The following is a 23,390-nucleotide window of genomic DNA, read 5'->3' on the forward strand; positions in this document are numbered from 1 at the left end:
GGCTCCATTCTCCGCTCTCCTCAGCTGCAAAACCGTGTCGGTGAACTGATAACAGACAAGCACTTAAAAAGCTATTGCAGGCACAAACTCCTCTCTTCAGGAGCTGTCTTGGCGAGATGGGGGTGAACCTTGCTCAGTATGCAGGGCAATAGGACTCCCATTACCTACAGAGGTATTAGAAAAGTGTTCCCAGATGAAAGCCTTTATCCAATTTCAATTGTCCACTGAACAACAACAACATTAAGAGCAACATTGTTCCATTTGCTTCTGTGTCAAACAATACGACGACTGTTTAGCATTACGTTCTGTTTCTCTGAGTAGCTGAAACTACTGTGGGAGTAGAGAAGTATTTACATCCAAAAAAATCTGCATTCCTCAAAGCAGATGTTTTTAATTTTAATAACATCAGCCTATAGTAATGAATATCTCAAATATTCTAATCACTGAGTGCATGTTGCTGTTTAGGAGTAACGCTCCATCATAGTGGGCTTGCAGAAAACATCAGGAGCAACCAGGAGAAAAAAACTTCTACTAACTGCGCTACCAAGAACATTTCTGCTTTTTTTTTTTTTTTTTTAATTTGAGAGCCACTTAAAATGTCCTCTTGTGCAGAAGAATTAAATTTTCTGCACTGTAGATGTGCCCTACTATAGACCCATAGACCCTTACTTGGAAAATTGCACATGTAAATTTTTTTGTAGTGTGTGCCTTTACTTTTCCACACATGCAGCCCAGATGTGTGCATGCACATATCACACAAAACGGGCATGTACTGTTTTTACAAGCTAGGACATATCTTTATGAATAGCACCCAAATGTAGAGAGGGGAAGCCCTTTGTAGACTCCAGGCTATGCAGGGCAGAGTCCCTGGACTCCAGGTAAAAAAAAGGTGTGTGCATGTGCACTACTTACTTTCCCACTACTCTGTCCATATTGCAGACTGCAGGCTACTGTAGCCGTCCTTGAAGTGACTGCAAAAAAGTGCTTGCAGCCCTTTAGTGTAACAGAATGGAGCTCAGTCCAGGCTGCTTTACTCGGTGGAAAACAGTAAAACCAGTCTGCACTGTGGTCTGCCTCCCTAGGCAAGACTGGTAATGGTAGATAAGCTAGCTTGACTATGTACAATTTTTTGTCCAGCAGTAGGCACAGGCAAAACTTCAATTCATACAAATAGGTGCCACTCTGATGAAAAGTTGGCTTAAGCAGAACAACTTGTACTCATGAGGTCTGTATTTGTAAATTTTTGTAATCTTTTTCCCATGGATGTCTTTTGTAGATATTGTTCCACACATTATTTGGATTGACATGTCTGAACTGATTGTTCTACAACTTTTCTCAATAAAATCAGGGTTCTGAATCCACTTGCCTGTTTTATTAAAAAAAAAAAAAAAAAAAAAAAAAAAAAAAAAAAACACACACAGGAAAAAAAGCAGTGTGACTTTCATTTATCTTTATGTGAGAAAAAAATTCAACTAAAAGGACTTATTTGAAAAGAATATGTTTAACTGCATATGCTGCATCTGCATTCTGCTATCATAGCTGTTAGGCTTCAAGTGACCAGTGTCTTAGAGTGCCATACTTCATGCATGTCTGCAGGCTGACATAGGAAAAGCTCAGCACTGTGTGATATGTGAAGCAAGTGTTTCAAAATCTACACTTCCAAATCACTACAGCCCAGCAGCAGACCACTACCAGCTATTCCTTGATCTCTAGGTGAATTAACCTGGATCTGGGTGCTCAGGGTAAGTAATATCAGGACTTGGTCATAAGAAAGAACTAAAACAAGGCATGGAGACAGATAAAAAACATATGCTTAGCACCTTAGATGCAAATATGTTTGCATTATACAAAACATTTTGAGGATGTATGAATGTTTTTGGGTTCTTTTACCATGGAACATAACTCTGAAAAAACATATTGGGTTTAAATCCTCAAAGTGCAGAACCTGCACTTAATTCAAGGAACATTAGACTCTTTACCACTTGGAAATCCTCTCCCTGAAGTACTTATCTTTATTTTAGCATGCTAGTCATTCCTATTAAAAAAAAAATCCCTTCAAAACTAAAGCTGTATTTTAGCTCTATGGAGGCATCATTTATCTCAAACCTTAATAGTATTAGAGTACCTAGAAAGAAAACCGCCTAATGTGCTCATTCTGAGATGGGAGGTGGAGCATTACTTCTGACGAGAAGTTTTGTGTATCAGTAAACCATGAAAGGGTAATGCCAGTGGCACAATAAATAATCAAAGCACATCCATGCAGTGGTCAGATGTAAACTCTTGTGCCAGCATTGCTCCCATGAAAATCTCAGGGAATTTCGTCATTGAACTGAAGGGCACAAGGTTGGATTTCTGTGTTCTAGGGGGGGCTGAGAGGGGGAATATGAGTTATCCTTTTCTGTGTAGGTACCTTTAGATGTACCTGCAAAATAGTTGAGTCATAAAACCGTTGAATCCTTGAGTTTTGCTGCTAAAGAGGATACATAAAAAGAGATTTATTGTCATATTTCCTTTTTGTGTTGCACTGTTCCCCTCCATCATAAAATATTCTCGTCGGTTTATAGTAAAGCAAATATAGCAGCTTAGTTCATAAACGCCCAATTCTTCTCTGTTACGCTCCGGCTTTCAGACATAATCGAATTAGCTCCGATCTGTGTTGATGCCGCTGCCCCGAGCCGCAAGTAACGAGGCTTATCGAGCCCCGAGTGTTCAGAGGGGTCGTTGTGCAGTGACCGAGGTGGGCGCGCACCAGCCCGCAAGTCTGCAGGAACCCGTCCAAGCAGTTCCAACTCTTATTCTTCCTGACGAAGATTTGAAGCGGTTCTGTACAACAGTCAAACAAGAATAATCAGCTGTGGAAAATATAACAAATCATAAGAGCGGTTTAACAGAGAGAGGGGGAGAGAGTGCCGCAGATAAAACTAACTGCTCGGACTGCCCTTCCTGGGGACAGGCGGGACGCCCGCCGGGTCCCTGACCCCGGCATGATGGGGCAAGACGGCTCTCGGGGAAAATCCCTTCTGCTGGAAAGCTCGTGGCTTCAGAGCAGACGTTGCAAAACATGCAAAAAAAAAAAAAAATTAAAAGCACAAATAAAACAATTTTTTAAAAAATTAGCCAGGGAGATTGCGGGTGATTTTTCAGTTTTGACGGAGGTCACTTGCTCAGTGGCTCCCGCGGGCGGTCCCGCTCAGCTCCCAGCGCAGGGGAAGGTGTCTGCGAGGCTGTACGGCAGAGGCGGGAAGGCAGGGGCGGCCGGGGGGCTGGCAAGGGGAACTCAGCGTGCAGGTAGCCACAAACCAGGCTGTAATTACAAAGCAAACAAGGTGAAATATTGAATCGGCCTCGCCCGTGACAAGATCTGCGCTTTTTGCCGCCAATTTGTTTGTGGAGCTCTATTTAAAGGCGCTTGATTGAGGAAACGTTGAAAATAGCAGTTAGGATTTCTCTAATGAGACCTCTAGAGGAAAGCAGTGGCATTCAGGGGGCTACAGCAGGAGGAGGGGAAGAGCTTAACCCTTTCCAGCCGCCCCCAGCCCGCGGGGCGCCGCCGGGGCCGCCCGCCCCCGTGAGGTGCGATGGGCAGGGGGCCAGCCCGCCGCCTCCCCTCGGCCTCTGGCATCTCCAGCACCGGCGGGACGGGTGCCGGCGGCCCCGCCCGGGCAGCGCCGGGGCAGGGCTGAGCATCCCCGGCGGCTCCCGGAGGGGCGGCCGTGTCCCCGAGCGTGCGCCCCGAGAGGAGAGCAGCGCCGGGGCCCTGACCCGCACCGCCCTTTGATGTAGTGGGTCGGATCGCCGTGCGGCTACGGGCTGATGCCTCAACACAGTAGCCCAAAGGCGGGCTTGGGGAAAAAAAATCAAAACGGCCCTTAGAAATCCCGAAAAGGCTGGGAACGTATTTAACTAATAACGAGATGTGTCACACCAACACGCGGGGGCTTGTGATACTCCTTTCCTTCGATCCATCGCTCCCATTTCTGTTGCTGTGTGAGCCTGCCCCGACACTCATTCTCGCAGCCTCGCACACGCTTCGTGCTCAATTAGCGCCTGTCTGAGCCCCGTATTACGCACGAATGAGACCTCCGGTAAAATTGTCGATAATATTTTGAAAGGCGCTAATGCCTTTGAGGGAATGTGGATCGCAGTCCTCTTCTGCGGGCTGCTTTCTCAAAGTGCTAACACTTGAACGACATTGATATCTCCTCGTTCTCGATTTTATAAGTCAACTTTAGCTCCGAACAACGGGGCTTGGCTTTGCAATGAGTTGCCTGCAGCCTGTAAGGCCTTGGGATCTTACCTAGAGCATCTGATCGCCCCTCTCCCCGGTCACCGCACCAGCCTCTGCTCACATCTGAACCTCAGCCTGTTGATTGTATATATATGTGTGTATGTATATATATATATATATATATACACAGGTATGCACACACCTGGACGGGGATCAAAATAAACTTTTAGGGAATACTTAATAAAAAGTGAGCATTGTCTCTCCCTAGAGGAACGAAAAGGTGAGCTGCAGAAAAACAAAGTGTTGACTTAGTAAAATAACTTCTGCAGGGTGATATAAAGTATTTATTTTTGTTGTCGCATTTACACCCACTCCTTCTGGCCACAGCTCCGTTTCCCTCCCGATCTGGGGAGGTACATGACATTCATTTCTCCGTTTTCCAGCTTCTTAACTTTCCTGAAAAGAAGAATAAAGAAAATTTTTTTTTCTGTCTAAAGCGCATCAAATAAACATTTTGTGTGTCCATGAATAGGTTGTATCATCGTATCATCTGTACGAGCAAATTATAGTATGCGGCTGTGTGTTTCTAGTAAAATCTCCTGTATTCTGTTTACATTATAGCATTTCTGTTTGTAATTATTTTATTTTAATTTTATGTCACTTTTAACACAAGCCAGACCTGTTTTCCCTCCGTGTTTTGTACACAATTCTCTCTTTCTCGATAAGATGTTCTGTCCTATCTTTTCGCTTTTTTCTTTTAAAAAATGTTTATAGTTCCCCAAGAGCAATTCTCCAATATTTCACTCTTGCATTTTAAGGACTTGTCCCTGTCTTGCTTTATTTGTTTGTGTGAAATTTAGTTTGAAAGGAGATCAGAGAGAGCAGGAGGGGTTTGTAATAAGAGAATGACCAAGTGACCTAAAGGCTGATTATATGTCATTAACTGGAGACTTGGTGTATCCAAATTACCAAAAAGACCTCACTCAGCCAGATCAATTACACCGAGATACGCACATTGGAGTTGCGGTACGGGCTGATGCTTGCAACAAGTGTGCAGCCGACATTTGTAGGACTCAGCTGCTGAATTTTCGGACGAGCCCGTGTGCTGCAGCCGATCCCGGGCAAGCGGGAGCGGGGTGCAGTGCAGCAGGTATACGGCGCGAGGGACACCGGCAGGACGACACCAACATTTTGGGGCGTGTAGTTAGGGCCAAATTGCAGCTAATTTTCACTGCTCCAGAGGGATTTTTCTCTTAAGCCAAGCGAGGTTACCTTTGATCTATGAAGACTTCTTAAACCCCAGCCTCGTTAAATGGAGACTTTCCATGAAGAATGACAATGAAAGTGTTGATTTTTGTTAACCTAAACACAAAACGATGCCAACCTAGCCTTCTTCTTCCTCCACCGTCTGAACTTCAGATGCTGGACGACAAAATATTCGTTAATGAAGGCAATTACATTCGCGAGCTATTTCATCAGAGTCGAGCTCAAGAGCAACTTAAGATGTTCTTTCCCGGGAATACAAACAAATATTAAGCGGGAAAATAGCGTGTTTCTCTGTATGCGTGTTCGTGTTTATACATGCATGCATGTATAGGAGATGCACATAACAATTCCAATAAATAGAGACATACTGTGTTCACTACAGAATTTTGTAAAGTCTTTATTACTATTCTCCTGAAAAAGAAGGGCTCTTGGTTGGAACTCGTCATGTTTTTCTTTTCTTTCCCTGATTCCTGTCCAGGGTCTAAATGCAACTCTGGATGCTCAGTCACAAATATAAGCAATCCTCGAATAATTGCTTGCACATGCAGTGCTAAAACGCGTAGGGTCCCATGCTTACTGCCAATCATTGCGACTTACGAAATGGTCAGTGTCTTGGTGGCTTGGGTTTTTCTCATCCCTGATCTCTTGTTTTTTTTGGTTTTTTTTTTTTTTTTTTTTAATACACAACGGCTGCGAGATTATCATGCCTGAAATATGTGGGCGTTCATTACCGATAATAGTAACGTAAACCAGGGTTCCTTCACCTCCAAGGGCAGCGATTAATTCGGGCCTGCTGGGCCCGATCCCGCCCTCTGCCCTGGGCGTTGAAATACAGGTTGTGTGAGCACAAGAGAGGGTGCAAGCCAGGCCCATTAGGCACAAGTCCTTTTCATTAACCCGCACTGACAGGTTGACCTCCAAATCATATTTCTCCATGCCTCTTTTCAAAAATCCTTTTTCTTGCGGGTTTGCGCTCTTTCACAATTTCCTAAGCGATGCTCCAAATATAGGATGCATCGCATCCCTGAGACACGGGATGCTCCAGCATCCCCAAATCCATCCAAGCATGATACCCCTTTCTGATACGTTTGGTCCCGGGTCAATGACATCATGCACTCTATAAATTCAAACCCGTCTCGGCTTTTCAAGCCGTGCACCGGGCGGTTGAGGGATGTGGTGGGCAGCCGGGAGAAATGAGAGAGAATCGGCACCGCCGTACTTGGGGAGCTGCGGGAAGGAGAGACGCCGAAGGAGGCTGCACGGCCAGGGCAGCGCCTCAAAAGCAAAGTACGGGGTGCCCTTGGAGTGCTTTAGTGTGTCTGATTATTTCTTGGCTTTAATGAAAATTATGGAGGGAGATCTTGGTGCTGCTGCACGGAGCAGGGATGAGTACGTCTGGCGTCGGTACCGGGCACCTCAGTGGCGACTGCGGCTCCCGCCGCTGTCCTGTCCCCATAATCGTCCCACCGGTTTCGGACGCTCCTCAAAAGGAAGGTGCGGTCAAGAAGTAAATGAGCGGGCTCGCTGCCCCGGCACCGGTGAGGCGCTTCTCCGCCCCTGGCCTTCTCCTCACAGGGCCTGGCTCAGTGCAGTGTTCCCAGGTCAGCCAGCCCGGGAGTCCCCAGCAGATGTGGGTTTCCGACCACCCAGCGTCGGCATCTCTTCCCCATTTCCATACGGTTTTCCCCGACTGATTCGGAGAAATTAGCTTAATTTGCAATTTAGCTTAATTCACACAAGCCCGAGGGGGAGAAGGGGGGATCACAGCTCTATTGTTCTGTTATCCCAACTCCCACCCTAGTCTTGGCCCGGAGGAGAGAAGTGACCTGGCGATAAGCGGCCCGGCGGCGACTGAGCGCCGGGGCAGGGCAGCGGGTGGCCCCGGCGGCGCTGAGCGGGCGCCCGGCCCGCCGCCCCCCGCCGCGGGCTCCGGCCCCCGCTCCCCGGGCGCCGCCGGGCACCCACCGGGGGGCAAGGGCAGCCCCTTCCTCTCGTTCAGCCCAGCGGAAGGCTGCCGGGCTGGAGAGGCAAGAACCGCCGGGCACAACCTAACGATACAGCCCCTACACGCCCCGACTCCCGAAAAAGTAAAATAAAATATATTTTTAAAAGCGGGCAGAGGAAGAGAAAACCAGCCTTGGCACAGCCTCCACCAAAATTTCTTTATTATGGCAAGCTAAGAGAGTCCTGTTTGGCAGCAGAATCCATATAAATCGCCGCCTAACATGCAACTATTTTGGCAGGGAAATAAAGTGACATAAGACTAGGATTTCTTTTTATTTTCTGTTTGGTAATTTTTTTCCTTGTTTTTTAAACCATATTATTTGTGCACAACAAAAAAATCTAATCAAATCAACAAGTGTAAGACTGGTAAAATGATAGTGCTTTTAGGGGACTTTGAGCATAATATTGGGAAAGGTACTTTGAGCTGCAGCGTTTTTCAACGCGTGGATCAAACAGAAAAGGCTACAACCCATGATGGGAAATCCTGAGCATTTAAAAGCTGAGGGAGGACAAGAGAGTTGCATTTGCTCTAAAACTCGCTTTATAAAACTCTGGGATAAGAGGGAAATGTGTGTATATATATATATATATATATATATATATATATGAGCCTTCTGGGTGCTTTATCTAGAGATCCTCTTTCTCCAAAGTTAATTAAGCAATCAAGATGCTAGCTTTGGAGACTGGCGTTCTGATCGATATCTCCTGTATATTTTATTACTTTTTCTCTGTCTCATGTTTTCCGTTTCCTTCATCATTGGAGACGTTATCAGAGTGGCCGTAGTGTCTTGTCACAGAGACTGTCACAGTTGCAATCTAACCTGCAGTGTATCGGAAAGCTCGTACAGAGACAGGGAAAGTGTAAAGAAATACACGCCCGTTTAAAAGCCAGTATAACTTTCTGGCCTTGACAATGTCCACTTCTTCTTCCCCTCTAGAATATATCGCAGCAAAACAAAGCTGGAGAACCGCGGCAGAAACTGGGTAGATTTCCAGGCTGCGCCCTGCAGACATTTCATCCCGAGCGACGGGGGCACTCTGCCTGGCCGCTGCAGGGCTCTGCTTGCACGGTCTGCCCACGGCCTTCCTTACATTTAAATATCCACACTGCAGATACATTCTTTCCTTGGGATAACACAATATCTACACGTGTGTTTGTGCATATATAGACACAGATATCCATCAGCTGGCTACTAACGAGTGAGTGTACGTATAAGATATATGTGTATATACATCAATTCTGCATCTGGACTAGTTTTTCACTTTCGTACTCAGTTTACACCCAGACGCTCACGCATATGTGTATATGCTTATAAAAACCTATGCCTGCATGTCTGTGCTCCGTGCACGTCTCCTCTCCAGGTCTGACTCAACACTCCCCGTCTTGCCGAACCACGGGGCCGGCACTCTTCCTCGCCTTTAGTATTTCCCCGACGAAGCCAGCTCCCGCGCACCGCAGCAGGCTGCTCCTTGGCGGACGGCCTCATCCGTGGAGACCGTCCACTGCCTGCAGGGCATTCCTCACCGAGAGCGGGCAGACTCACTCGCAAAGCCTCCGGGTGCCAACAAGCCGCCGTGAACCATCGGCAGTCCTCTCCAAGCCGGGACCGCCCGAGCTCAGCCTGCCTCCTCTCCCCTCTCGATGCCCGCATCGAGTTGATTTTCGCCCTCTTCCCACCACCCAGTGTTTCCCCCGAGGTACCCCCACAGCCTCTGCAGAAGGGCGAGAGAGCGCATTAAGCTACTGCAGAAATTGGACCACAGTTCTTGCTGCCTTCTTTCGCAGACTCCTCCATCTCTGTCTTTCTCTTTCTTTAATTTATGACCTCTCAGTTCCTGTTGACACAGTTTTCCACACTGCCTATATTGCAGAACTGCATTACAATATACGCCGAATCAGCCTAGGCGTCAGCCAGAACAAATAAGGGTGGGTATTTGGTATTTCGCAGCTATTTAGTAATGCTCGGCTCCATTTGAGGATGACAACAAATGCACCTCGCCTCCGAGTTATCCATGAGTTACAGCTTGAGATTCATTTTTGTTTTGTAATGTCTTCAAGCTTACTAAAGCAAAGCACCTAAATAGCTACAGGAGATTTCCTACTTGGCCTGGCTGTTAAGCAAACATTTAACTACTCCCTTTCGATAACTAAACCTGCTTTCTGCAGATGCTGGTCCTTTTTATTGCAGAAGCAGGAATGCTGAGAAATATTTATATATTTGTTAGTAAAATCTAGAAAATTAGCTCGGAACATGCTGTAAAAAATATTCGGTTACTTACCGATCATACCAGTTCAAGAAGCATGAAACCGATTTCAGGCGCCTGAGTCACTCGAGTGAAGGCTGGTGGAGGTGCATAGGCGCAGGCAGTAAGCTGGAAAAGAATCAGAGTCGGACTTATTGTTAATGTCTCAAAACAATTCTTTCAAAACCATCCCCGTCCAAGCCCCGAGCGCTCCTCTGCCTCGGCCAGCCAGGAAGCGCGCAGCCCGAGCCAGCCCGAGCCAACCCGGGTCGAAATCCGGGTGACAGGCAAGGCAGAGCAGCTTCGCCTCCCTCCTCACGGAAACTAGTGGTATCGTGGTGTGTATTAACCAGCAATACGAGTATAAGCCGGAGTGCTGCTGGGACATGCCTGTCGCAATCGGGCATCGATGAAGTGCCCTCCGAAGCCGGTTTTATTTGTTCCTCTACCGGACCGGCACAAAGCGCTTTTGCCAAAGCAACCTCAGAGCCTATCAAGCTCTCACATCGACTTATGCCAAGAAACTTCTTGGATCCATACTGTACCTGGTTTGAGATTATCCGATATTTAAGTTTTAACGAGTTTGTAGGGGGCTTTTTGTTGTTTGGGGTTTTTTTTCTTTTTTCTTTTTTTTTTTAATGCAGATTTTACTGTAAGGCATCTGCTAAACACTTGCATTAACCTCTGCCTCCATGATAATTTTTCCCCCCTTGTTTTAATTACATTAGGGATGCGGAGGGGCAGCCAATCCTAAAAGAGGAGCTCGGCAATTAGCAGAGCGAACATCAAAAAGTTTTATTGCGGAGGGCGGCGGGCTCCGCCCCCGCCCCGGCCATTGGCGGCCGCCGCTTCTGACGACATATATTAACCCGAGCGGCCCTAAACATGTAGCTGTACATGGAGATCGGGCCGGGGAGCCCTGCCAGTGCCCCGCGCCGCGCCGAGCCCCGCCGCCGCCCGCCGCCGCCGCGCCCGGCCGGGCAGCGCGGATGCCCCAGAGGAGCGCCGGGGCGCTGAGCCGCGCGGCGCGGCGGGCAGCGATGCGAGCGCCCGCCCAGCACTGACGGCCCCGCCGCCGCGCAGGGCAGAGACAGCGCCGCCCGCCCGCCCGCCCCGAGCCGGGGGCGCATGGAGGGGGGCCGCGTGTAAGTACCACCCGGCCGGGCCGCGGCGGACTTGGAGAGAGCGGAGGGAAGCAAGAGGCGAAGGAAGATCCCAAGCTGGGAAGCCAAGACATTTTGTTTTGGTCGACATCTCTCCATAGATTTTTGTTTTCTTGTTTTTTTGCTTTTTTTTTTTTTTTTTTCTGTGCGCGCTTCCTCGAAGACCCGGCCCCGGGCGAGGAGGAGGAGGAGGTGGAGGCACAACGCATGAGCGGCGGCGGCGGCGCCCGGGGAGGGGGAATCGCTCGGGCACCCGCGGGGACTCTGCAGCAGCGCCCTATGGAGAGGCAGCGGGCAGCGGGAGAGTGCTGAGGGGTGAGCGGCGGGCAGCATCTCCCGCCGCTGCGACGGGGGTGGGGGGCGGGCGGGGAGGGGAAACCTTTGTTTTGGGGCCCGGGGGGCGGGGTGGGGTGCTCTAGGGAGCGGGGATGAGTCTAGTGGGCGGCTTCCCCCACCACCCGGTGGTGCACCATGAGGGCTACCCTTTCGCTGCCGCCGCCGCCGCCGCTGCCGCCGCCGCCACCCGCTGTGGCCACGAGGAGAACCCCTACTTCCACGGCTGGCTCATCAGCAGCCACCCGGAGATGTCCCCCCCCGACTACAGCATGGCTCTGTCCTACAGCCCTGAGTACGCCAACGGGGCGCCGGGCATGGACCACTCCCATTACGGGGGGGTGCCGCCCGGGAACGGCCCGCCCGGGCTCGGGGGGCCCCGGCCGGTGAAACGCAGGGGCACGGCGAACCGCAAGGAGCGGCGCAGGACTCAGAGCATCAACAGCGCCTTCGCGGAGCTGAGGGAGTGCATCCCCAACGTGCCCGCAGACACCAAGCTCTCCAAGATCAAAACCCTCCGTCTGGCCACCAGCTACATCGCCTACCTCATGGACCTGCTGGCGAAGGACGACCAGAACGGGGAGGCGGAGGCTTTCAAGGCAGAGATCAAGAAGACAGACGTGAAGGAAGAGAAGAGGAAGAAAGAGCTGGTCAGTGCTTCGGAACGGGACGGGGCGGGACGGGGCGGGGGAGCAGCGGAGGGGAGGCTGCTCGGTCGCCCTCCGGCGCCCCATCCGAGCGCACCCGGCTCCTCGCTGGGCAGAGTCGCCGGGGAATGTCCATGGGGGACACCTCGGTCCCACCGGTCCCTGGCCGTAGCTGCGGGCCAAAAGCAGGACCGTGCACGGCCGCGAGCGGCCGTCGGCGTCCGGATCCGACCCGGAGGCTGAGAGCAGCCACAGGGAAAGAGCTGCCACATCAGGGCCCCGCGGGAAGGTTATTCCCGGGCTGCTGCTTGTCCCGTATCCCAAACCGTGATCTCGCAGGAGGCAAGCCTCTGCTCTCTTAAATGAAAATGTGGAGGCATGATTACCTGCTAAACCCAGCCCAGCTTTAAGCCTTCGGCAAGCACGAGGTTCGCAGCGAGAGGCTTTCCTGCCTCTGCACTCGGCGCTTCAGCTTCTTCAATTTTCGATGGGAGAGTCGGTTTAGGCCAGGCAGCGCAAGCCCAATTTCGTGTAGGCCCCATGGCGTGCTCCCGTGTGGTTGATTCCCGCATACGCTACTGGCCGCAAGTCCGATGCTTTGCCCCGGTACGTGCGGGTGCCCAGCTTCTCCCCGCACTCAGGGAAGGAATGGTTTGGGGGGGCTTATCGTAATCCCCCTAGATGGCTGGCGCTTCTCAGCCTCCAGCCCTGCGCTCCGGCTGCGACAGAGCAGCGGGGTGGCACGGAGCGGGAATAGGCCTCCTCCGCTCCCACGGGCGGCGGCTTCGCCGGCGCCGAGATCCCGTGGAGGTCCCCGTTATGTCTCTTGAAGCCCGTAGGCCTCGATGAGCTCGGGTGTCCTCGTAGTTTTCGATCGCGAAGCAGAGCAGATGCGACCTAGAAAGGGGAAGAATATATCTAACCATTTTTTCTCTCCTCTCCCCCTTCTGTTTCTCTCTCTCCCCTCGCATCCTGTCTCCCCAGAATGAAATCTTGAAAAGCACAGTTAGCAGCAACGATAAGAAAACCAAAGGGAGGACTGGCTGGCCGCAGCATGTCTGGGCTTTGGAGCTCAAGCAATGAGCACGGCAGGACTGGAGGAGCCGTCCTCTTAGTCTCGGTAGTGAGCTCTCCTCTGAGGACTCTTTGTATTTGGAATAATCCAGTTTATTTATGTGCAATTTCTCCCCCAACCCCCCAAAATGTGGATATTTGAAGGAGAGGGAAAAAGCATTCCATATATGAAGAGGAAACTCCAGCTTGGTAAGGGGTCATGTCTCTAAATGTTTCGTGAATGTTATTTGCTCTGTATAAAACACGTGGGGAAAACAGAACCATAGAAAAGGAAAAAAAATATCCCTCCCTGGCATTAGTGTGTATGTGAAGTGTATCTTTAATACTTGGCCTTTTGGATATAAATATTCATGGGATTATAAAGCTATATTTCAACAGAAGCAGTTGCACCAATGTTTCGATTGACTCGGTATTTAGTGTTGTAATTTTGTTGTGGTCGTTCAGTATTTGAAGATGTTTTCAACAGTTATTGGTTATGTGCACTTCCGTCCGTAAGGGAAAAAGTGGAATCTAATTAATATTGAAGGTGTAAACGTTGTAAGTACTCAATAAACCACTGTGTGTGTTTTTTACAAAACAAAAGAAAAAAAAAAGAAAAAGAAAAAAAAAGAAAATCCAAATCTTTTTATGTTTTATACCTCAAAATGTTTTGAATAACAGCGTTGTTTATGGCTTTTTTTTCATAATATTTAAAATATTCGGAAGTAAACTAAATTATAAAGATGGCTCCTAATTTTATTTTTAAACAAGTGACTGAATGAAAGGAGGGGTAGAGGGAGGGATCTCTCAGCCCCGTGAGTGTTGAACAGAAACAGGCAGTTCATCTGAATAGGAATTCCTTGTGGTGGTGTTCTCCAAGCAGGAGACCTACTGCGAACGGGAAATGGACAAGGGTGCAAACCCCGGGCGGGTCAGGAATAGCAGAGATGCGCGGTTTTCGTGCCGTCGGAGCCCGGGCGGCGGCGGTGCCAGGCGCGGGCCCGGAGCGGGGGCAGCTTCCCGAGAGGGGCCGCAGGCAGACGAGGGAGGCTGGCGAGCTGTGCTCGGAGTGACTATGTAGCAGGTAATTTTACGTCAAGGAAGAAAGAGCGAACAAGGCAAGGGATTTGAGGGGGTCTAGGGGGGAGGTGGGGAGGGTGTGCTGTAGGGAATATGTAAGATTTACAATGAGCTACGATGAACTTAATATTAACTTTGTGGTTCCTAAAACTCTCCTGGGTTGCACGTTTCCAGTACGCCACAGCGATTATAATTATTTTTAACCTTTTTTATCCAGCTGCAAACCGTAGCAGCCCATTCTCTGGTTCTCTTTAGTACATTCTTTGCTTCACCAACACGATCTCTCTTCCCTTAAATATTTCGCTCGTCTATCGACTCCTTTACAAGGATCCCGGTGCCAGTCTGGTGACTTTTCTGCTCCCCAGTACCGGGGCGAGCTGCAGAGTTCAATGCTGGGAAATGCATGGCATCCCTCTGTATCGTGGGCACGCAAGGAAAGAATGAAAGGTTTTCACTGAAGGAAGTTGGTCTAGGTATTTTTTGTCCATTCCTGATTAAGGGCAAGGTTTTCCACCTTTTCCATAATAAAATTAGGGCTAGTATTTTTAACTTTTTACGTAAATCACCTCTACTTAAACCAAGCTGGGTCTCTCTCCAGGTCCAGGGCTGCATACCTGCCGGCCTTCCCGTGCCACCGCGCCTAAGGAAGTGGTTCCCAACCAGACCCAGCAGTAAGCGTAGGTAGATGTGCAATTGCCCATAAAAAGATAAGGGAGCCCCAGCGCCGCTTCGCCGCCCCTGCTGACAGTGGGGAGGTTGCGGGGTTACAACAACCAGACAAAAGTGATGTGCCCTCCCTCCCGTCGGGTCAGGCAGCCCGGCTCTGCTGTCCGGCGTGGGTCTGTGTTTACAGACACTTGCCTCTGTTTATAACACTTGGAGAGAAGAATCTGCCCCCTTGTTTGCTTTTCCTTGCCTATTAGTTGCCCAGCTGATGAACTGGAGCTTCTCGCAACTCTGCGTTCCCTGCTCAAACTTTTTTTTTTTTTTTTTTTTTTTTTTTTTTTTTTTTTTGGCACAGGAGAAAATAAAAGGGGTTAGGGTTGGCTGCGAATGCTGCGGTGGGGCACATCATGGGCAGCCTCTCTGCAGATACTGTGTCTTCCCTCGACGGAGTCACCGGGTTGCAACTCCCCCGGGGGATGCGCGGTAGGGCCAGCGGGCGACTCCGATATCCAGTCTCCTAATCGCCTGTCCAGTATTTCCACATTAATAATCTCCCGGTTTTGTAACGTCAGTTCATCAGAGCAGGGAGCCCCTCTGAATCCGCTAAGGAGGATCTCTTTTAATTGCTCACTAACGAGGATGTTGCTATTTTCTCAGGAACAGCCATTCCCGCAGCCAAATCACAGGAGCCCTAGACAGACCGGAGCCGACAAAAATGTAGGTTTTGACGTTAAAAGCTAAATGGGGAAGCAGAAGGTAAATTGATGGTGGATGGGGATGTCAGTGCCCTGGCCTCAGCTCTCCGCCGGCGGAGCCAAGGCCTGATAACAGCGGAGAGCTGCGCTCCGCATCCTGCCTGCACCCGGGGGCATCGGCATCCCGTCGATCTGTCCGGTAATTCCTCGAGGCCAGAATATTTTTGGGAGCTTTTACCGAGGTTAAAGGCACGTAAGAGGAGGGACAGCAGCCTTTCCCACTCTGCAACTTTCGTCTGTGGGTGCAAGGCGGAAGAGAGAAGGGAGGACAGGGTGGAGAGCAGCCCGGTCACTGAAGCCCTGTTCCCTCAGATTGACTCACGAATCCGGTGTTTTAGGCTTGTAGCCTCGTTTCATGGCTAAGGGAGCGAGAGCCCCGGCTCTCTTTCAAGAGAACACAGCATTTTGATTTTTTTTTTTCTCCCCTTGAAAAGGAAGAGCGACAAAACTCCCCCGCGTGACGTGCCGCCTCCCTTTCCCTCCCAGGGAGCGGCCCCTCGGTTCCCCGGGGTGCGGGCCCGGCTGCAGCCCCGAAACAGCGCGGTCGCCCCCTCGCAGGGAGGCGAGGACCTCCCCAGCGGCTGCGTGTCCCCTGCGGGCCCCGAGGCAGACAGCAGCGTGGATTTTTAGAGCTTGTCCGGATTTTGGAAAGCGGGGACGCAGCGAGGGGCCGGGTCTGTGCTCTGCTGCTGGCAACGAGCCTATCAGCCGCTGGCAGTACGGAGTTTTGGGGGACTCTGCAAGATGCGGGACCTCGTTCCTATCGGATGTGTATGCCATGCCTGCACTCTGGCAAGCAAAAGAGAAAAAAATGTGGTGAGGCTTTTTTTTCCTTCATTTTGCTTAATGTTGTTGTCTGGAGATTTTTTTTTTTTTTTCACACATACTCCTCTCTCCCCCGTGGTTCCCAGGCAACCTCTTTGCCTCAAAAGACTATTGCAATAATTATTTCTCGTTTGATATATTTGTCAAAGAGGTGCAACGGGGCCTCTCGGCCAAGCCAAAGACACCCCCAGCCGCTGGGCCATACGCGGGATATAAACAGGACTAGGCAATGCCATGGAGACAGCATGAACTTGAAAGGTGGGCAGGGAGGTGGGGAGAAAAGGTTAATAATAAAACCTCTAAGCAAAATATCCTCCTTTTGCTCCTGGAAACCTAACCTTAATCCTCCTTTTTCACACGTACTCGCCCAGCGACTCACAAATGCACCCAGAAGAAATCTCCAAGTAGCGATGGGAAAGAAACTCATTCTGCACGCCTACAGACATAATCCCCTCTGCTGTAACGAAGGGCTAATCAATGTTTTATACATTTTTAATTTGGGATTTTTTTTTCCACGGGCCATGAAATATATGCCTTTGCAAACATGTTCCGATCTTTTCTATTTCTAATTGATCAATTAATGTTCATCTGTTTCAGCTTGTCACATACAATGGAGACTAAAGCAGAGTTGTTATCTGAATTATATATTCACATAAATTTTAGCAAAGCCAAGTGATGCGCGCGGACAGCGGATTTCTGAGGTTCCCTATGCCTCCCTCCTTCCAAACCAGCGGGGTGTGTGTCTCCCTCTTCCTCAGTTTTCCCTCCCCCCAACCCCGTTTTCCTCTAGAAATACCATTGCTTTGATGATGCGATTTTAGAGCATTGATTACAAATTTATTCTCAGACACTATATAAGTCTTTATATCTGCTATTAGAGACATCTGGGAATGATTAGAGCCGTCCCTCCCCCGGCTCTGCTCCCTCTATCTTGCAGCGAGGAGCTAGAGACATGTTGACGTCAGATCAGACGGCTCGGAGCCATCCTGCTCTGCACTTGGGTGTAATCACGGCGACGCTTTCCAAGCCCCGGCCCGGCCGCGGCCGCCAGCTGGGATGCGGGTGCAGTGGGACGCGGCACTCTAGCCCCGAGGCTCCTCGGTAGAGCCCGGTTTTGAACCCCGAAGGCTCCGACTCGTCTGAGTTTGCTACCGAGGTTGTTTGTTTATTTGTCTATTTGGGACTTCGAGAAAGCAAAAGCGGTGCATTCCGCGGGCGGGTTACGCCCCCATCCACCGCGCTCCCCCCAGCCCCCAGCCCAGCGCTTGCTTTATCTCAGCCCGATTTCTCCCAGCGCATTTGCTCACAGCGCTGTCTTCCAAAATAAATATCGAGCCAGGCAGATTTCCACCTTGTGTCCTGGCAGGGAGAAATTAGCTAAACGAAGTGCAAGGCTTACGTGCGGGCAGTCGCAGGCGCGCCGACACCCCGTTATCCAAAGTGGTAGTCAGGTTTAGAACGAGCCGGGAGAGTCGGAGGCTGCTGTAAAACAGGACGATTCCCGACCCAAAAGGCAATGCTGCTGGCTTTGCACCTGCTATTAAAATCCTAATGAATCGCCTCTAATTGAGAGCTGGGGCTGGCTGACGGTCACGCTGAACAGCCAGCGTGGAAGCCTTGGCTCAGAGGGACCCAAAACCAAGTTTGATGCGCTTATTTTCGCAAACTTTTTACCTTATTTTTTTTTTTATGTTTCGTATTTTTTTTTTCCCCCCAAGGAGATAAAAAATAATAATTGAATAAATACAACTTAAGCCTCCACTGGCTGTTGGCAGTCTTGGACAGCTGACACTTGTCCAGCTGTACATTACAATCAGTGCTACTAGCAGGAAGGAGGGGCGGGGGGGTGGATGAGAAAGCAGTTGATCTCGTCTCCAGAGGAAAAAGATAATGTTAGGCAATTTATCTGAAGGATTAAATTCTCGCGGTAAAATACGCTTGCCAGGAGGAGGGAGAAAAGAAAAACAAAGCCCCATGTGACCCTAAAAATAAATTTTAAAATACTTCAATTTCTTTGTTCCAGCAGAATAAAATAAAATAAACCCCCTAAGATACCGCAACGCTCCTCTGTGTCAATCTGTAATCTCGAAAGGAAAAGGAACATTTCCTTTCTGAATCAATGCAAACGGTATGCTGTGAGCTCGGCTTCCCACCACAGCCGCCGACCCAGGGAGTCGGGCGGGAGTAAACGGATTTTTAAAAAGCTGTTGAAGTAAAGGGGGAAAAAAAGCTGCGAAATAAGCCAAAAAAAAAAAAAAAATCAAAAACCAACCAAACAAAAAACCCCCAACTAAACAAAAACAACCCAGCAAAATCCTCTTTCTCCCTTTATGGGAGACCTCTGACTGGTGACGGCTCTGTGGCAGGGCTGAGGGTGTCGTCTCGGCACCTCTCCCCGGGGAGTCCCATGTCCTGAGGCAGGAGCCGTCTCGCCGCCGACAGAGGCCGTGCGGATCCCGGCGGAGAGCGGGCCGTGTCCCGCGGGCCTGCCTGGGCGAGGCGCAGGGCCCTGCAGGCCCAGGGGCTGGGGCGAGGGGCGGCTGCCCCGGAGCGGCCTTCTGGGAACAGCAGAAACGCGTTAGCGAAACAATGGAGATCAGCGGGCCCGCATCTCGGAGCCCTTCGCTTGCTAACCGTGGAGGCTCTTCAAAGAAGAAACAAGCCCCTCCGCTGCCCAAAGGACTCGGTAGAAAAATGTACAATTCAATTTTAATGCACAGTAGTAGAATGGTTTTGCCGGTCTCGTCTGTTGAGCGAACATGTGGGGGTAATAGAGAGGCCGACTCTCCTATAGGGGTCTCTATTTGCATGCCGTATGTGGCAATAGGCTGCAACAGCTGCTTATAATGAACTTCTTAAAAAAGATAAATACGTGCGCAAACCCAGAAAAGTTTTCTAAAACTGGCCTAAAAGACAATGAAATGTCCTGCCAGAAAATACAGGAGGCGGAAGAGATTAAAAATAATAACAAAATTAGGTGCTCCCCCCACAAGCCTCTAGCGCTCGCAGAGCTGCTGGCAGCGCTGCCCGAAGGAGGACCCCGGCAGCTGGGGGGGTGCGGGAGGCCGGGGACGCCCGGGGGTCGGGCGGCGACGGGGGGAGGTGGTGTCTGGAGCGGTCTGGCAGGGGCGAGCCGAAGCACACGGCTCGGCCTTGACTGCCTCTCTCCCAAATCTGGTTTTCATAGAGCCGCGCAGTAATTACCTAAAGCCATAACTGTCTCCGAAATTATTCATTAAAGTCATTCCCGGGAATCTAGCGTCGCGAGAGCCTACATTTATGGCCTTTGCGCCCTCCGAGCATGACATCGTCTCTCGCCTTGCGTCCTCGGCGGCAGTGTTCAGTATCGCGAAGAGGAAGGGGGAGACAGGGTTGCTCTCTCTTGCCTTCCCCCTCGGTGTATTTCTTTGCGGGGGCTCAGGTTGCTTTCCCCCTTTTGGCAAAGGAGAGCGATGCAACCCGGCAGATACCTTGGGAGCGAGGAGGGTATTTTGGGGAGTTGCAGTGTTGTGCGGAAGATCATGTCTGTGCCCTGTGGTGCTGTCAACAGTGACAGATCCCAGATGCCGTCGCTACTGTATGGCAGATTGAGTTTCTCAGCAGAAAACTCTCTCCCTCCCTCCCAAACGTCTTCAAAAACCTTCTCCAGATACTGCAGGTCACTTCGGCTCAAACGGGGAAAGAAAGGGGGGAAAAAAGGCTTTTCCTCTCTCCTCCCTCTGTCTTCCTCCCGCCGGATCTCTCTGGGGTGCGCGGGGGGCCACGACCGGCCCCTTGTGCAGCCGGGGGGCTGGGGCGTCCCCTCTCACCCTCGTCCTGCTGAGAGCCCGTCGCCGAGCGCGGGGACCGTCGTCCAGGTAAGCGGGGGGCGGCGGGAGCGGGGCCGGGGCCGGCGGCCGAAGTGATCCCCGGAGCCGGTCCCTCCTCCCCCGGTCGGATCTCGCTGCCTGAAAGGAGTTTCCCGAAGCTAGGTGGCTGAGGCGTCCCCTTGTCCCAGACGCGGGGGTGGGGTGGGAATGGGGGGACAAGACAAGACCCCTCGCCGTGTCCCGCCCGCCGCGGCGGGAGGCAGCAACCAGGACCCGGATCAGCCCAAAGCCTCCGACCCGGCGGGACTCGAGCTACCGGGGGTGACTTTGGGGACTTTAAACGGGGGACCGGAGGAAGAACCGGAGGGATAGGGGAAGGCTGGCCGGCGGGCGCTGGGAGCGCACCTGGCCGGCTTGCCAGGAGCCAGGAGGACGGGCCAACTGCGAATCCACGGGGACCGGCAGCCGGTGTCCCTGTAAGCGGCGGAGGTCGGGACATCCCTCCCCTCTTCCCTCCTCCCCGCTTTTTTTCACCTCTTAAATGCAAGCGGTTCGTGTTTTAACATCTCTGTCTCTCCGAGACATAACGAGTTTCAACATTCCTGTCCTCCCACCTCCATAAAATATTGATGCCCCCCCAGTGCCCAAATCAGAAGCAATTGGCTGTGGGGTCTCCTGGAGCTCTTCTCCCACTCCGTGCAAATGGGTCAGTGCTTGAGGGCTCGCTGCGGACCATGGTTGTGTAGCTCTCTCCTCCCTACCTTACAGGAGCAATGCCTATGCAATGTATGGCACCAGGGAGAACTCCTGTCCGTGAATGAGCCCTCAAAACACTTCCCAGGATCGCGGGGAAGGTCCACTGTCCCGATGGGCGATTTGGTGTGGCAGCCCTGGGATCGGAGTAACCTCTTGCGAAGCGCCCCGGACCTCATTCCCCCTAATTTCTGTCTGGATGGAAGCAACCTCATTTTGTTCATGCCTGTTGGAAACGGTTTCAACAAACCCCGCTCTCCGTACTTCCTTCCCAAAATGAATTGAAAGGCTTTAATTCAACCGCTGGCACACCCCCTCCCCCTTTTCCTTTTGTCTTTTTTTTTTTTTTTTTTTTTTTTTTTTTTTTTTTTTTAAAGGCAGATCTTGCCTTTAGCAGAAGTATAATTGTGACCCTGCCTGATCCACAGAGCCTCCTGTTGGGAGCAGTTAGCTGTGGTTGCATTAGGCCAAAGGACCTCCCAAGTGGTGGTGGCCTGGGTGTCATAGGAAGGGACTCTGCACATTGTCCATTCTTTCTCATCAAAGTCCCAGGCACCGTGGAGCCAACAGTTTGGTGAAGAAGGAAAGTAGTAAACAAGCCTTTCCCTCCCCTTCCCAATCCAGCAGCCCCGAGATCTTCGTGGGACGTGGAAAAGGGAACAAATTTTTTCATAACTTCAGTTCTACGGTGTGATTTACATTTCCGGCTGCTCTGTCAGAATGGCAGTAATTTACAGCCTGATAAAAAACACTTTTACAACACCAGAACATGTTCAAGTGGTGGCTTACTATGCAAAATTTACTTTTTTAAAAACAAGTTTCCTGCCTTTTTTTCACCATGGCTTTTTGAAGAGTCAAATGGGTTGAATTTGTAGTGTAAGCAAAAGAAAAAAAAAAAGCAAGAGCAGGCTGAAGAAAACAGGCATGAAGTAAATCCTGGGCTTTTGTTTATATGCTGTGTATTATACGTCCACGTCTGTCCTATTTCTCTAAGATTTTCATTTAATGGATACTTCCATTATTGCGCTCTCTGGCCAAACCCTGCTAGTCTTGCCCCAGGGATTGCTTTCATTTAGCCAAGTAGCTATTGTGTTTAAACAATTTATTTCCTTTAATAATTCATTTCTTCTCGGGAGCCTAAAATCGAATGGGTCTGGTAGCGTTTATGAAAGGGGAAGCATCTTTTATTCAGTTCTAAAACCGGGGTAATAGCGTTGTCCCTTCTTGAGGAGCATCCAGCCAGGCTTCTTCACTGGGGCAGGGCAGGACGGGTCTGGAAACTAATGTACAACATCCCTATCCTGGTAGGAACGATAAAGTTTAGTAAATTACAAATATGTGAATTTGGCAGACAGTTAGGGATGAAAATGATCAAACGACTAAAAAAAAAATGAAAAAGCAAAAAAGGCAAGCAATGAATAAACCACATGTAGCAGTTGCCGCTTTCATGACTTTGGTAATTATTTACACCTGAATCATAGTTTATTCCAGCGACGGTTTCGAAAGTAAACCTTTAAAGAATTTAATTATTTCCAGTTTTCGGCAATAGAGATAAAAAAAAAAAAAAAAAAAGAGAGAGAGGAAAAAGTAGGTTAGTGAGCAACTGCTGTCTTCCGAGCTCTCATAAAAGGCTTTATGTGCGTTTTCTTCCCAAAGACATAAGCAGCCCTTCCACGTCCCCTCCTCCCACCCCTACAGGAGCGCTCACTGTCATCTGTGCACGTATTTACGGCCTAATGAGAGAGTCCTGGGGGGGGTCACATGGGACGGTGCCGCTGCATATATATATATATATATATATATATACACACACACATATACGTGTGCCTATGTGTGTACGTTCAGTCGAGGCACAGCACTGAAGCACGTGTGGGTGAACTCCCTGGCTCCTTCCTTCAGCTCTATAATAGCTCTGTTATTTTTGCTAAACGATCAGGATGGCTCTACGTGACCCTTCGTCATTTAAAACCATTTTCTATCATTGCACGTGTGCCAGGGGTGTAGGGCGATGGATGGAGCGGGGGGAGGAATCGACAAGTCATTGAGAATAACCGGGAAAGCCTGTGATGTATAGCACGTTTTATCTTTATTTAGGCAACACGTCGTTCGCAGGATGGCCTGGGTTTCCATGCGCGACAAGGGCATGAAGCACATCCATCCTCGAGGAGGTGCAGGCAGGTTCGGGGAGCTGCTGTGGCTGGGGGACGGCTGGGCAAGCGCAAGGGCAGGGAACCCTCTCGTTCTCCTGCTGCCGTTTCCTGCGTGTGAATTCCGCACTTTCTGGGGAAATTTCAAAAAAAGAAAAAAAAGAAAGAAAGAAAAAAAAAGGAAAAAAAAAAGAAGAAGCTCCGTTGCCGGAGCTCTTCTGCCACACTGGCTGGGGAGTGTGCGGTGTGCGCGGGCAGCAACCCAGGGGCTGGGACCCCCTGTCTGCACCGAAGCCCCTCCTGCCATGGGTACTGCGGTGAGCTGCCAGCTGCGAGTACTTTCAATATTTCGCTGCTCTCCCTCCTTGAATCCACCGCACTTTCCGGGTCGGGGCTGCCTTGGCATCCTTCGTACAG

The 23,390-nt window shown here is 50.3% G+C and overlaps 1 protein-coding gene and 1 long non-coding RNA gene across 3 annotated transcripts; one reads left to right on the plus strand and one right to left on the minus strand.

The window, feature by feature from the left end:
• Positions 1-4,545: 4,545 nt before the first annotated feature.
• LOC137472204 (uncharacterized) lies at positions 4,546-10,512 on the minus strand. Of its 2 annotated transcripts, XR_010998066.1 has the most exons (4): positions 10,288-10,512; positions 9,779-9,871; positions 5,501-5,650; positions 4,546-4,684 (listed from the first exon to the last, which is right to left on the minus strand). It is a non-coding gene; the product is annotated as an uncharacterized lncRNA (long non-coding RNA). The 2 variants fall into 2 exon arrangements; XR_010998065.1 differs by lacking the exon at positions 5,501-5,650 and having other exon boundaries at positions 10,288-10,504.
• Positions 10,513-10,692: 180 nt separating this feature from the next.
• HAND2 (heart and neural crest derivatives expressed 2) lies at positions 10,693-13,682 on the plus strand. The gene is made up of 2 exons (XM_068187062.1): positions 10,693-11,888; positions 12,870-13,682. Exons 1-2 carry the CDS (start codon positions 11,334-11,336, stop codon positions 12,966-12,968), a joined length of 654 nt encoding a protein of 217 aa, XP_068043163.1. The 5' UTR covers positions 10,693-11,333; the 3' UTR covers positions 12,969-13,682.
• The last annotated feature ends 9,708 nt before the right edge of the window (positions 13,683-23,390 follow it).

Source organism: Anomalospiza imberbis, chromosome 4 (genome assembly GCF_031753505.1).
Source record: "Anomalospiza imberbis isolate Cuckoo-Finch-1a 21T00152 chromosome 4, ASM3175350v1, whole genome shotgun sequence".
NCBI classification, from domain to species: domain Eukaryota; kingdom Metazoa; phylum Chordata; class Aves; order Passeriformes; family Viduidae; genus Anomalospiza; species Anomalospiza imberbis.